The 12,379-nt window shown below is 44.7% G+C and overlaps 1 protein-coding gene across 1 annotated transcript in view; it reads left to right on the top strand.

Annotated features, from left to right (window-relative positions):
- The window catches only part of LOC120563147 (nuclear factor of activated T-cells, cytoplasmic 1-like), a 68,545-nt gene that overhangs the window by 29,577 nt on the left and 26,589 nt on the right, over positions 1-12,379 (top strand). The window contains exons 7-8 of the mRNA XM_039807280.1: positions 3,536-3,591; positions 5,622-5,754. Of these exons, the coding sequence (XP_039663214.1) occupies positions 3,536-3,591; positions 5,622-5,754 (189 nt within the window). The remainder of the gene's footprint in view (positions 1-3,535; positions 3,592-5,621; positions 5,755-12,379) is intronic.

Below are 12,379 nucleotides of genomic sequence, written 5' to 3'. Positions count from 1 at the left end.
TCGGCATCAGCAGTGGTTGTTTGCCTTTTGATTTTGCCAGATAGAGGACACGCAGTCTCTACATCTTCATCAAAATTCGGTCCATAAAAATATGACAGATGAGGATTTGTTTGTGTGAGATTATAACAGCAACACTGTTGCTGTGTTATCACCACGTACACTACACAACGTAATGTGTGGTCGGGAATTGAAGAAGCCTCCAAGAAGCCTCACCCATGCGCTCTAATTGCCTGATGAATGAGTGTGTTGTCCTGGTTGTCTGTGTTGGTGTTAGTCTTTGTGGATATCATTTGCACAAGTGAGTCATGCAAGTAGAGCAACAGCCAGATGGTTGGTTTACCACACAAAGGTAAAATGTGTTTCTATTTGTGTCTGTGTGTGTGTGTGTGTGTGTGTGTGTGTGTGTGTGTGTGTGTGTGTGTGTGTGTGTGTGTGTGTGTGTGTGTGTGGTGTGTGTGTGTGCTTCCATTCATTTCTCTGTTGAAACGGGACTGGATTATAGTAAGACTTCTCAAGACACAGCTCCATTTACCACCTATTGTTTTGTGCTTCCCCCTCTTATCATTCGAGTCGAAGGTCTGAACAAAGGTAGAGGATACTGTGGCTGCATGTGTGCATGCGCCTGCATCTGTGTGTGTGTGTGTGTGTGTGTTTGCGTGCGTGTGTGCGCGTGCACGCGCATTATGCGTGGGTGGAGGCTGCGTGAAGGAGGAGGTGTTGTCGGGAACAGAAGCATTTTGCAGATGTTGCAGGGAAGAAGGAGTGAATGGAAAGTTCTGCGGTTATCAGTCATACGGCGCTCTCTGACTTGCAAAGGTATGCCACATGTGGGCCCCATGTCAATTCAGTCTCAGTTTTAGAATTTGCTAAGTCTGACGGCGCAATCGTTGAAACGTTCGCAGGAGCAAAGTGGCAGAGAGGTGTAAAAGGTGAGAGAAAATAAGATCAAGAAGAAGGTAGAGAGAGAGAGAGAGAGAGAGAGAGAGACAAAGGTGAAGAAAAACATGTTTACTAGTGGAGGTTGGGCTCGACGTCGTAGTCTAAGGTTTCCCCTCTTGGAGTGTCTCCCAGAGCGGAGGCGGGTGAGATTCCCTCTTGGTTCCCCTAGACGTAACATGAGGAACGCTCATCTCTGTTTGTCTCTGACCTTCTCCCTGTCTGGGCTCCCTCTCACTGCCCTTCACTTCTCTGAGCCACTTCACAGCGTTACGTGTGCTTCACTCTTCCTCACATCTCAATCACCTGCCACGTGCACAGTATCGTTGCTTTGCCCCCGTGGTAGTCCTATAGGACCCTGCTTGTGTCACCCCTCCGGGTCATCCACATCATACCATTACAGCGAGGCACATTTCTCCATATGCAACTCTTATTTCCCCCAGTTCAAATAGAAAACCCTTATCTGATCTGTTCACCGTCTGTTTTTCTCTTTCCCTGAGTTTTAATAAGGCCATTTTGGAAAGAGATATCTACTGATGTTCACTCTCTGAATAATAAAGCTGACCACCCGCCCCCGCTACCACAGCTCACCAATAATAAGCCAAACGTGACTGGGATCCTTTATTCTTTCACTTGCTGCATGATGTGAAAAACATAATGCATTTTACATCTTCCAGAGCTGCTGGATTTCTGCTATCAGTTCTTTGGAAACTGGCTCTGATTATCTTATCTTATCTGTCCCAGAAGCAAAAGCGCCAGCGTTTCAGCGAGCATGAAAAGGCTCAGCAGCAGCAGCGTGCTGCTGCTGACCCCCGGCTAACGCACAGAAGCAGTGCCACGGTGCCCATGCTGTTGCCTCACTTGGTGTGCCACTGACACAAAGACTGCTCTGTGTCACTTCTATTTCTCACAGCCCTAATGAGTCATCGGTTCTGAAAAAACAAAACAAATGGCACTGTGGTCAGCGCTGATTGCCTTAGCAGAGCCCAGAGAGTCTGTTCGCTAAGGTGTGGCATGAAATCACAGAGAAAACCCAAAGAATGTGAGCTGAGCTTCTGCAGGCTCCCAACAGCTGCAGTAGCTCACAGGACTTTTATTGCATGGCAGCAAGGGAAGCCTCCCTACCACAACACGGTGGAGACGAGAAGAAAGAGAGAACAGACAAAAGCTGCTCTTTTCACAGAGAGTTAAGAATAGAAGTAAAGGGAGGGAAAAGCATCTAATCCAGGATTTAATGAGGGACAAAAATAGTGACGAATTTAACAGAGGTAGACACAGAATAAGAGAGTGGGCCGACCCGGTCGAAGATCGGAGATTAAACAGAGACAAATTTGTTATTGTCACTGACCTAGGGCTACAATTCATGCTTATCTTCATGATATTTTTGTTTAAAAAAAAAGAGATAAGACATAAAATATCCATAACCAGTCCTTCCAGAGTTTTTCTGTGATTGTTGCGGGCAAAAATCCTTGATTATGCGGCACGTTTTCTTAAAAAATGCGATGGAATATGCGGGATATTTATGCAATTTTATGCGATGAAATTGCGGGAACTTGCAAAAATTGCGGGAACTTGCAAAAACTGCGGTTCGATAAAAAAGAGAAAAAAATAAGTGATTCCCCCAACACCCTGCTTTTCGATGATGTTCACGTCGCGTAATTACGTCACTTCATAACGTTCCCATGGCAACAGGGGAAAATGGCTGCTCTTTTGTGAAGTAAACGCAACATTTTTCAACTTTCTGCTGAGATATATATGACTTTTTTGCAATGAAAGTGCGGGGATTATGAAATCATGCAAGCCCCGCATATTTTGCGCGGAAATCGGCAATTAATGCAGCGAAAGTGCGGCGTATTTGAAAAAATGCGACCCCCGCATAAATATGCGGACTTTGGCTGATTATGCATTGAATTATGCGATTGCATAATCGCGTTTTTCTGGAGGGACTGCATGACGATTTTCCAAAACCTCTAATTACATCTTCCTTTAAGGTTTTCCACTTTTCAAAGACTTAGAGGAGCAAGAAGTTGAAACCAGCAAATGATCTGCATTTTTACTTGATGAATAACTTTGGTTCAGTTATAAAATTATTGACTAATTGTTTAATCGACAAATTGTTTCAGCACTGCACTGAACAAAATGCTAAAACCCCTAATGCCCTAGTCTCGCTTTGCCAGACCTTCCTCCTCAGCACTGCGGAGGAGGGTCTGGCGAGTCCACACAAAATACCAGGATGGGAGAAAAACGTGCTGTGGTTTATTGGCATTTCTTTAAACCAATCACAATGGTCTTGGGCGGCGCTAAGCGCCGGACAGAGCAACGGTACCTCTGCAAAATAGCCTCGGGAAGGAACTTGTTTCAGTTGTGTGTGTTCAAAAGTTGTTTTAGTCGTGCAACAGAAAACTCTGATTGGACAGATAGTCTAGCTAGCTGTCTGATATAGACTACTACTACCCTAACCCTCAGCCAGAGCACACATATGTTATTCTTTACAGATATGAGTATCATCTCCCAGATTATAGCCGCCTTCCATTTAAGCTCCATTGTGTTTGTGTAATAAGACAACCTAAAATCTTGTATTCTATTCTTTTGCCGATAGATGGGCATCATCTGTGGGAGACAGAAGCCAAAGTTGACAAGGACTCCGTCAAAAATGTAAGTGCACCTCACGGCCGTGACTCAATGGAAGTGCTCCCTCTGCCTTCCGTCCCACTCTCCCTCGACACTTTCTCCTTTTCCTGTCTGTCTCCTCATCACCATCTGTCCCCTGTAATGATGTAACCTTTGCTCAGGCATTACAAGTTGCAACGTAGACAATAATGATTAGCCCATGCAATCTTGAGTGGAATTTTCACAAAATCTCTGTACTGTAGTAAACACAGGCTCTCAGATTAGTTTTTGCCTCTAACATGACCAAAAAACACACAAACACGCGTGTTACCAAATAGAAGCACAAACGCACACACTCCCGCCACAGTCCTCCCACCATAGCCAGACGTTTAGTTCACAGCAAAGTGTAAATTTGGACCTAAACGTCTCGTATGTAGCCAAGAAGTGGATTACACCCCTGCTTTTACCTGCTGCTTTTCATCAGAGCCGTAATGAGAAAAAAAAACAAAAAAACAGTGCACTCATTTCACTGTCGCTCAGCCACACATTCAGATTGTGTTAATATAAAAACGGAATCGTCAAAGATGGAACGAAGCAAATGTTGTTCTTCGTGTCACAGTAAGCTGGTTGTGCTCTGGAGTTAATTAGGACTTGACTGAGGTTCGTTAGGTCTGCTTTCAGTGCAAAGAGCCCAGTACAGCATTTGTGAAAAAAGCGCTTGCTTGTGCGTGATGGCGGTCTGTTTTGCATTGCTGATGCCTTTCATCAGGGCGCCTCATCCCCCACCCGCCCCCTTTATTTATTTTTTTTGTGTAAACTAACCGAGGGACTTTTACACTTGCGCAGGGTCTGAAATAAACCACACGCATCTAAATGCTGCAACTTCAGGGTGTTTTTTTCTCCTTGTTGTTGCTGCTATTTCACTCAGGTAAATGACTTGGTTGCGTCAGAAGAGTGAATAAGAACTCTGATGTCTAATTGGCCTGTAGGGCTGGCTCATGTGCTATGGCTGGAGTCCCAGATGCTTGAAAATTAGCAGGCGTGCAAGGCTCGGCCGGGGGCAGCGGAGCGGGGAGGGCAAAGTCGTTGAAAGACAAATATTACGGTGTGTTTATTTGTACATCTAACAAACAAGAAGAGAGAGAGAGAGAGACAGCAAGCGAGCCCTGGCCTTCCTCTCATGTCAGTGGCCACCAGACTACCTTAAAGTGCTCCAGACTGTCTGCCCGACTGTGTTTTTATTGCCATCCCGAGCGTGCTAACTTTCATTGGTGTGGATGGAGAGGGAAAAGCCATGTGCACTCACACACACACACAGAAACACACAGACACACACACACACACACACACTTTACACACTCAATCAGCCACCTGCTTGTTTTCTTTGTCGTCATCTGGAGGGCAGACCAGGGTGGAGTACGCGGGCCCCTCAACCTCCAACCCCCACAGCCCCATGGCTCCCTCCATCCACAGTGATAACCAACAAAAACCTGCTTCCTGTCATTCTAGGCCCGTTTAGACCCCCACAAAAGTGACAGCCATCCCAGGAATTAGACACATACACTCAGACAAATTTGCTCCGCGGTCCCTCGTCAGAAAGAAAGCAGTCGAAAGTTCACATCCGTCCAGACATGCCGGGCTCTGGCCTAGGGGGAGGGAAGGGGGACGGACAGGCGAGCCGCTCCACAGGGAGACATGGCTGTGCAAACAAATAGGCCGGCTACCTCTCTCTCCTCTCCTCTGGTGCTGTACGGGGACAGAGCTAAAAGCCCTGGGGTTTTCCTCAGAGACAAACACGGGCACTGGACCAACCTCATGGGCTCAACTCCTGCGTCTACACAGTCCACACGAGCTCATTTAAACCAGCTCCCAGTCCAGCCTCTTGGAAACAGTACCCTAAATGCAGGCCAGCTGAAAAATAAACAGAGCTGTTGATTAATATGCTGCAGGAAGTCATACTATAAACTGCAAGTGTGCCATAAAATCACACGAGACATAAACACATCTAAAGGCATCATCAGCGTTCTCCTCCCATTAAGGTGTAACATCTTTTTGTTATCTCATTTGTTTTTAAGAGTTCTCTTGTTGTGGAGATCCCGCCGTACAGGAACCAGAGAATATCCAGCCCGGTGCAGGTTAACTTCTACGTCTGCAACGGCAAGAGGAAGAGGAGCCAGTGCCAGCGCTTCACCTTCCTGCCTCCAAACGGTAATCGTCATAATTATGTCCCACCTTTTTCTTTATTTTCATTTAGTTTTTTTATCACCACACTGAAAGACGTGCGTGCTTTTCGCAAGCTCGCACACCTTCACCTTCATCACGTAGAGTGTTTCTCCATGTTTTGACATCCATCCGCTGTAGTTTACCGCAGCCGTCAACGGGCCGTGTGAAATTTGCGCGCCGTTTTTTTTTTTTGGGGGGGGGGTTTTGTGGCCGTTGTTTTTGACGTTAGGACGTGGCACCGCTTGGAAGTGGCCTGTGAGTGAGAGCACACGATGTGAGGTGTGTTTATTCTGTAGTGAGACGGCGTTCCCCAGCGATGAGGTGTACCTGCTGAGTGACAGAGCCTCCGAGCGCTGTTGATGAAAAGAAGTCAATCCCCCGGCGACCTGACTTTCACACCCCACCTCGCACAATGCCCCGCTTCACCTACACACACACACACACACACACACACACACACACACAAATGCATCTACCAGGCAGCCGTTCATGTAGCAACCTGAAAAGTCCAGGAATACCTCTCCCCGTGTTCATCATGTGTCCCCGGCCTCAGTGTTTATAGATGGCTTTCACTTTGGAATTTGAAGAATGTATTGCCGAGAGTTTAGAGAAGGGTTCAGCCTCCAAATTACGGTATGGTGATTTATTGACTTTTCACAACGGGCGCAGGTGAAATATCAGCATTGGTATCACTTTCAACTGGAATACTGTTATTTTATGCTTACGTATTTAGAGAAAGATGACTAAGCATGCTTGCTTCTTCTTTCAGCGAAACAATGCTTCCCATTCATGGTTGCTTTGCTGCTGGCTGTTGAGCAGCAGTCGAGAGTTCAGGGCCTCAAAACAACTTTTCTAGCAGCTGATCAGTAGTGGTTGAAGGCTCGTTTCCCACAGATTCAGCACCCACATAGTGCCAGCTGGCTTTGGGATTCCAACCAGCAACTAGACCCGCTCTACTACACCTCCCTGCATATACCCTGTGATAATCCAGAGATGAAAAACAATGGTATATTGTATTTATTGATCAGTGTCTAATGGGTGTAATGCTGCGTGGAGGCGTGCATTGTGTTATACAGTAAGTCTGTAGCTGTTAATAAGATGTGACATTTAGATTATCAGCAGATGTATTTATGGCCACAGCAGATAAGTGATTTGGGATTTTGGACGAGGATCTGAGAGAAAGTAAAGCAAGGCCCTATTTGGAGATGCCTGATTATATGATGGGTGAGTTCATTGTGGGTAACTGGACCAGTGTAGGGCTGACAAACCCTGTCCATGCTGTATATAGCAGATCCGTTTCGTATACGGTTCTTCCACGGAGAAAGAGAGGGAGACAGAAAGAGCGATGTAGAGGCTTATCAGCCTCCACGATGCATCTCGTTTCCCTGAGCAGGAACACAGCTCTAATTAAAAGATGACTTGTTGCGTTCTCTCTTTTGTTGCCAAGTAAACAACAAGTACAGTGTGGACCACACAGGCAGCCCCAATGTCTTCACAAAGGAGCATAATTAACTCGCAAGTGGTAACAGCCAAGGAGACCATGAATCACAAGCTATTGAGTTCTATTTTGAGATTTACCATGCTTTTAAAGACACACATATTAACATAATACAGGACAACATGTTCGCAAACTTTCCAGTATTTCAATCAAAGAGGTTACATTGAGTGTAATAATACAGCTTTGGGGGCGCCTGGATAGCTCACCTGGTGGAGCGTTCGCGCCCCACGTACAGGGGCTCGCTCCATGTCGCGCAGCCGCGGGTTCGGCTCCGACCTGCGCCCCTTTAGCTGCATGTCGTTTCCTCCTCTCTCTCCCCTTTCACGTCTTCAGCTATTCTGCATAATAAAATGCCCAAAAAATAATCTTTAAAAATATAAATAATAATAATAATAATACAACTTTGCTGTATGACAGCTGAGGCAGAACTGCTCTGAGTGCAGAAGTAAAGCTCTGCAGGCACCACCAAAACACACAGAAAGCTAGTAGATTGCAGGCAGAGTTTGCAACTTGCAACGCCATTCGGTGCGTTTACATGCACAGCAGTAACCGGGGTTACCCCGGTTTATGCCAGTTCTCCCCGTATACATGAGCTGGGACGAATGGGAAGAATGACGGGAGTAACTCTACCTGTAGTACGTTAGGTGGCGCTCTGCAAACGTACAACTGATCGTAATAAGGCTTTTTTTGGGGAGAACATGGACAACTTTTCAGCACTGTACATTTCGTACATTCTCTATGCCTTATGACAAAGTCCTCAGTGGGTTTAAAGGTTTAAAGTAACCCGAGCTGTGCCCGGTTAAGGTGTGAACATACATGAATACCCCAGTTACTATATGGAGTTATCTAGGTCTGTTAACCAGGGTGTGAGAAGTCTGGAGTAGTTTAGCTGGAGTAAGGTGTTTACATGGCGTTTGAGAAACCGGGGTATTGCCTTAACCCGAATATAACCGGGTTTTTAAACCGCATATAAACGCACTGATTGACAATTTGCTATACATCGTCAAAGAGATTTGAAGGCTGCAATGTATCATTATAGAGTTTGACTACCGTAACTGTAATTATAAATGAAGATTCAAAAAATATCAATGCAGTAGAAACAAATGTACTTTCTTATTCATGATGCTTGTATAGGGCTTACTGATTGAAAAGCATTCACAAAGAAAACGGTATAATCACTGTAAACAGACCCTCTGTGACAGTGATGACTGTAATACATTCATGGTTTCAATAACAAAGAATGCGGAAATCCTAGTGAAGCTGTTTGCTTTTGAGGGTTTCTGTGTGTGTGTGTGTGTGTGTGTGTGTGTGTGTGTGTGTGTGTGTGTGTGTGTGTGTGTGTGTGTGTGTGTGTGTGTGTGTGTGTGTGTGTGTGTGTGTATGTGTCAACACTGAGAGAAACAACCAACACTGTGGCCAGGTACTCGAGGTGGGCTGGGGCGGAGGACACACACACACACACACACACACACACACACACACACACACACACACTGTTGTCAACACTTTTTTTGCTCGCTTGTATGAAAAGACTCTTCCGGCCCGCTGTCCCACTTCAAGCATAGTTGTGGTCACTGACGTTGTTTAGAGAGAACATTTCTTTCACACACTGGTGTCTGCTCTTCTATAAAAAGGCAAACCTTAGCCTTTAAATAGCCCCACTTGTTTGAAACAGCGGAAGGATGAAGCAAACACTCGGGGACACATATGCTAGTGAAAACCACCTTTATTTTCCATTCACGTCATGTGACCGTCTTGTTTTTGTTCAATGCAAATGCGGTTGACACGTACTGTGGTTGAATATTGATGCCTAGTTTCACTTTTCTGTGTGTTCCCCTCAGCTCAAAAGAGAATATTATTTTAATAGAGACTGTATTGTTTCAGACATGCAAGCAGATTATTATCTTCTCTCGGCCTCGCCCTGCCTCCAATGTGAAATTACAACATATTGTCAGATGCAGTCTGTAGCGGAGTCATAGCTGCTCTCACTCTTGCTGGCTGACAAAGATAAGCCTCAGTGATATGAGCAGAGAGATGCTGTAGACCTGTTGATACATTGCCATTGTGATGTTAAAACACTTGAAATGTGTCATTAGCACTGTGCAGTATGTCAGAGAGAACATTGGCCAAGTATCTTTATGAGCAAAGCAATCCTTGACTTAGTCTTCAGTGAACCAAACAACCTGACCTTTAGCTTTCCAGAAAGTGTAATCAAATGGTTTAATTGTTCTCCTTACAAATGAGAGCTATAGTCTTTGTTTGCCTGTAGTATAGCAAAATCAATATTATATTCTTGAGTTTCCGATTCAGATTTGTTGGATACAGGTGCAGCAAATTCATCTTAGGGTCAAGTGGCATGTTCACAGACGAGACGAACATGGTTTTTTTGATCACCTCCCTCCAGAATGTTTTAATTTTGTCACACTCCCGGACACAGTGCATGCATGTTCCTTTAGCCTCATTGCATTTAAAACAAAGGTCAGGTATATTACTGTTGTATTTATTCACTGTAACAGGAGTTGTGTATGTCTGCATCAGCCAATTATATTGGAGTCAAATGGTTTAATTCTACAGAATTTATTTAAGTTACAATCTCGAAGATCTCCGTTTCGATCTCTTTGGCGGCCCCTATGGCGATACCCGGTTTTGCGGATGTGTTTTTGGATCGAAACTCCCAAAGATCCATACAGTGTTACCGCGTCGCCCCAAAGATTCTCTATAGTTAAAGATAGCGCATTACTGGCTGCACTAATGGTATGAAACGGTGCACGCTTCCTGTCTCCTAAATGGGCATGTCCTCGTTTGAAAGTGTAGTCATGTGGACGGATGAAAAGTTATATTTGTATAATGTATTAATATTCCCTTTTGCCGACATTAGATGTCAACACGTTGGATATCTGCATTTAGGTTAGATATCTGCATTTTGCATTATGAAAACGAGTTTTGTTATGGTGTTCACGAACGTTAGTTGATGTTAGCTTATCTGTGTTGCCAGATCTTGCGAGAGTTTGTTCCTGAGACAAAAAAAAGGTCTCAAACAAAGTACATTTTGTCTTGATGGGTCCATCCGAAAAAATGCCATTTTACGACATGTCGTTTGTAAAAAAAAAAAAAAAAAATAGGTCCAATATTTACTTTGGTGACTATGGGGCGAAAGAATAATCTGTGTTGACGTTCACTTCTCCCATTGGAATCAATACACCCAGGACCTGTCGCTAGTCTCCTAAAGAGGCGTGGCAGTGGAGAAAACCCGCGGCACACAGATACAGGAAACTACTCTGAGTTGGAGTGTCTCGGTTCTAAACCGTCTCTGGTCACTAACAAGTGAGTTGAAGATCAAGTCTGTTGCATTAGCTCCGCCTACCCTCTCTGGCGGACCAACTGCTGCTAAGTGATGGAAAACGTGTCACTAACTGTGCGCCGCTTGGGATTCTTCCCTGGAATGTCGCCATTGACATCCTCATAAGCTCAGTCATCATTGTGTTACCTCATTCAACGATAGTGACTTAACAGACATTTATTTGAATGAAAATCTACGCGATTATTACTTTCTAAGACATCAGTTAAGCCAATTGTCAGATTTTTGCTGCTGGTGAGTTATTGAATATGAGATAAAGCTGCCTTTAGCCAATGGATTGAGGAAACACATGCTGTTGATAAATGCAGTACCATCGGCAGTATTTTTGGAGTGCTTCTCAAGACCAGTTGCTCGTCTCCGATGTTGAGATGCACACACAGTACAAGAGTCCTTGTCTGGCTCCCGGAATGAGCCCCGTTTTTTTTTCCAAGCTCCCTTCCAATCATTCTTGCGTGAGCAGAGACGGGACGTGTCACTCTTCTCAAATAAGAAACAGTTTTCACCAACCACATTAAACAACAAACTGCAAAGAAAAGTCCTGGCAATGACCAAAGCTCTAGCGAAGAGCTTCTCGGAACCCCTTTATTTTCACAGGCCGTTTGGAGATTCCTCTGTAATATCGAGTTCTATTCTTAACACAAACGGGTGCCGACTCCCTCCGCTGCATTGGTTTGTGGTCGGAGTTGGAAAGGGGGGAAAGTCAGAAACATGTTCTGTGACACATACAGGAAAAGTTAATGAACCACACATTCTCTTTTTTTTTTTTTGTAAATATTTGCACAGTCATGTTTTTTTCCCCCAAATAAAATTGGACAAAGACTGAACTGTTTCTGTCAAGCCTGGGGCTTTGTCAGACTCACCTACAGCACACTGAGGCCAGCAGTATACTGGCTGACCAGATTGCCTACACAGTGGGACATGGTGCACCAGGTACCTTTGACTTAATGAACCACCACCTGCTCCATGTTAAATGTCACTGCAGATTCACACTGTTAGAAGAAGATGAGTTCAGCATTTCTGCAACAAAACAGTTTCAGATTTTTTTCGCGGGGGCACGAAAATGACACAACCCAGCCAACACGCATCGGAAATGAGAATCAGAACCTTTTGCATCCCATAAGCCGCCTTGCCCGCCTTGCTCTTCAAGTAGAGAGGGTATCCTTTAGAAATTGATTTACATCTACGTAAGCCCTTCTTGCTTGTCCTTCCTAATCAAATACACGGATACAGGCACACACACACACACACATCTATGTTGTGTCCCGATTCCCATTCCCTTCAGAGGAAACAATAAAATACCCAGATCAGGCCTGATCAGTTTAATATGAGCAGACAGAGGGGTGGACTGCCAGAGATGGAGAGAAAACCATGTGCAGAACATCAACTGTCTGTGGGCCATAACCCACAGGTTGGGAGGAAATAGAAGCCAGCTGAAGTTGGGACTCGCCTGGTGAATCTGTTTTCTCAGCTCTCATAGAAAGTGGAAAGGAGACACACAGATGGATCATGCTGGAGGGAGACCTCTGTATAACTGAAGCAGAGGAGGGAGAATCTCGGCGAAAAAGAAAAAAAAATATTGTTTGAAAGTTAAAAGAAAGACCATTTGTCCCGCGTGATTTGATTTCCTGTTTGGCTTATAGTCAGACGGCTGATGACGAATTATATCACTGGGAATTAAAACTTTAATGCAATAGACCAAACTGCTCTTTAAAAATAAGCTCTAACTGGATTACAAAGTGGGACAGCAAAAGGAC

The sequence above is a fragment of the Perca fluviatilis genome, chromosome 7 (genome assembly GCF_010015445.1).
Source record: "Perca fluviatilis chromosome 7, GENO_Pfluv_1.0, whole genome shotgun sequence".
NCBI classification, from domain to species: domain Eukaryota; kingdom Metazoa; phylum Chordata; class Actinopteri; order Perciformes; family Percidae; genus Perca; species Perca fluviatilis.
This window is presented reverse-complemented; position numbering and strand designations above follow the sequence as displayed.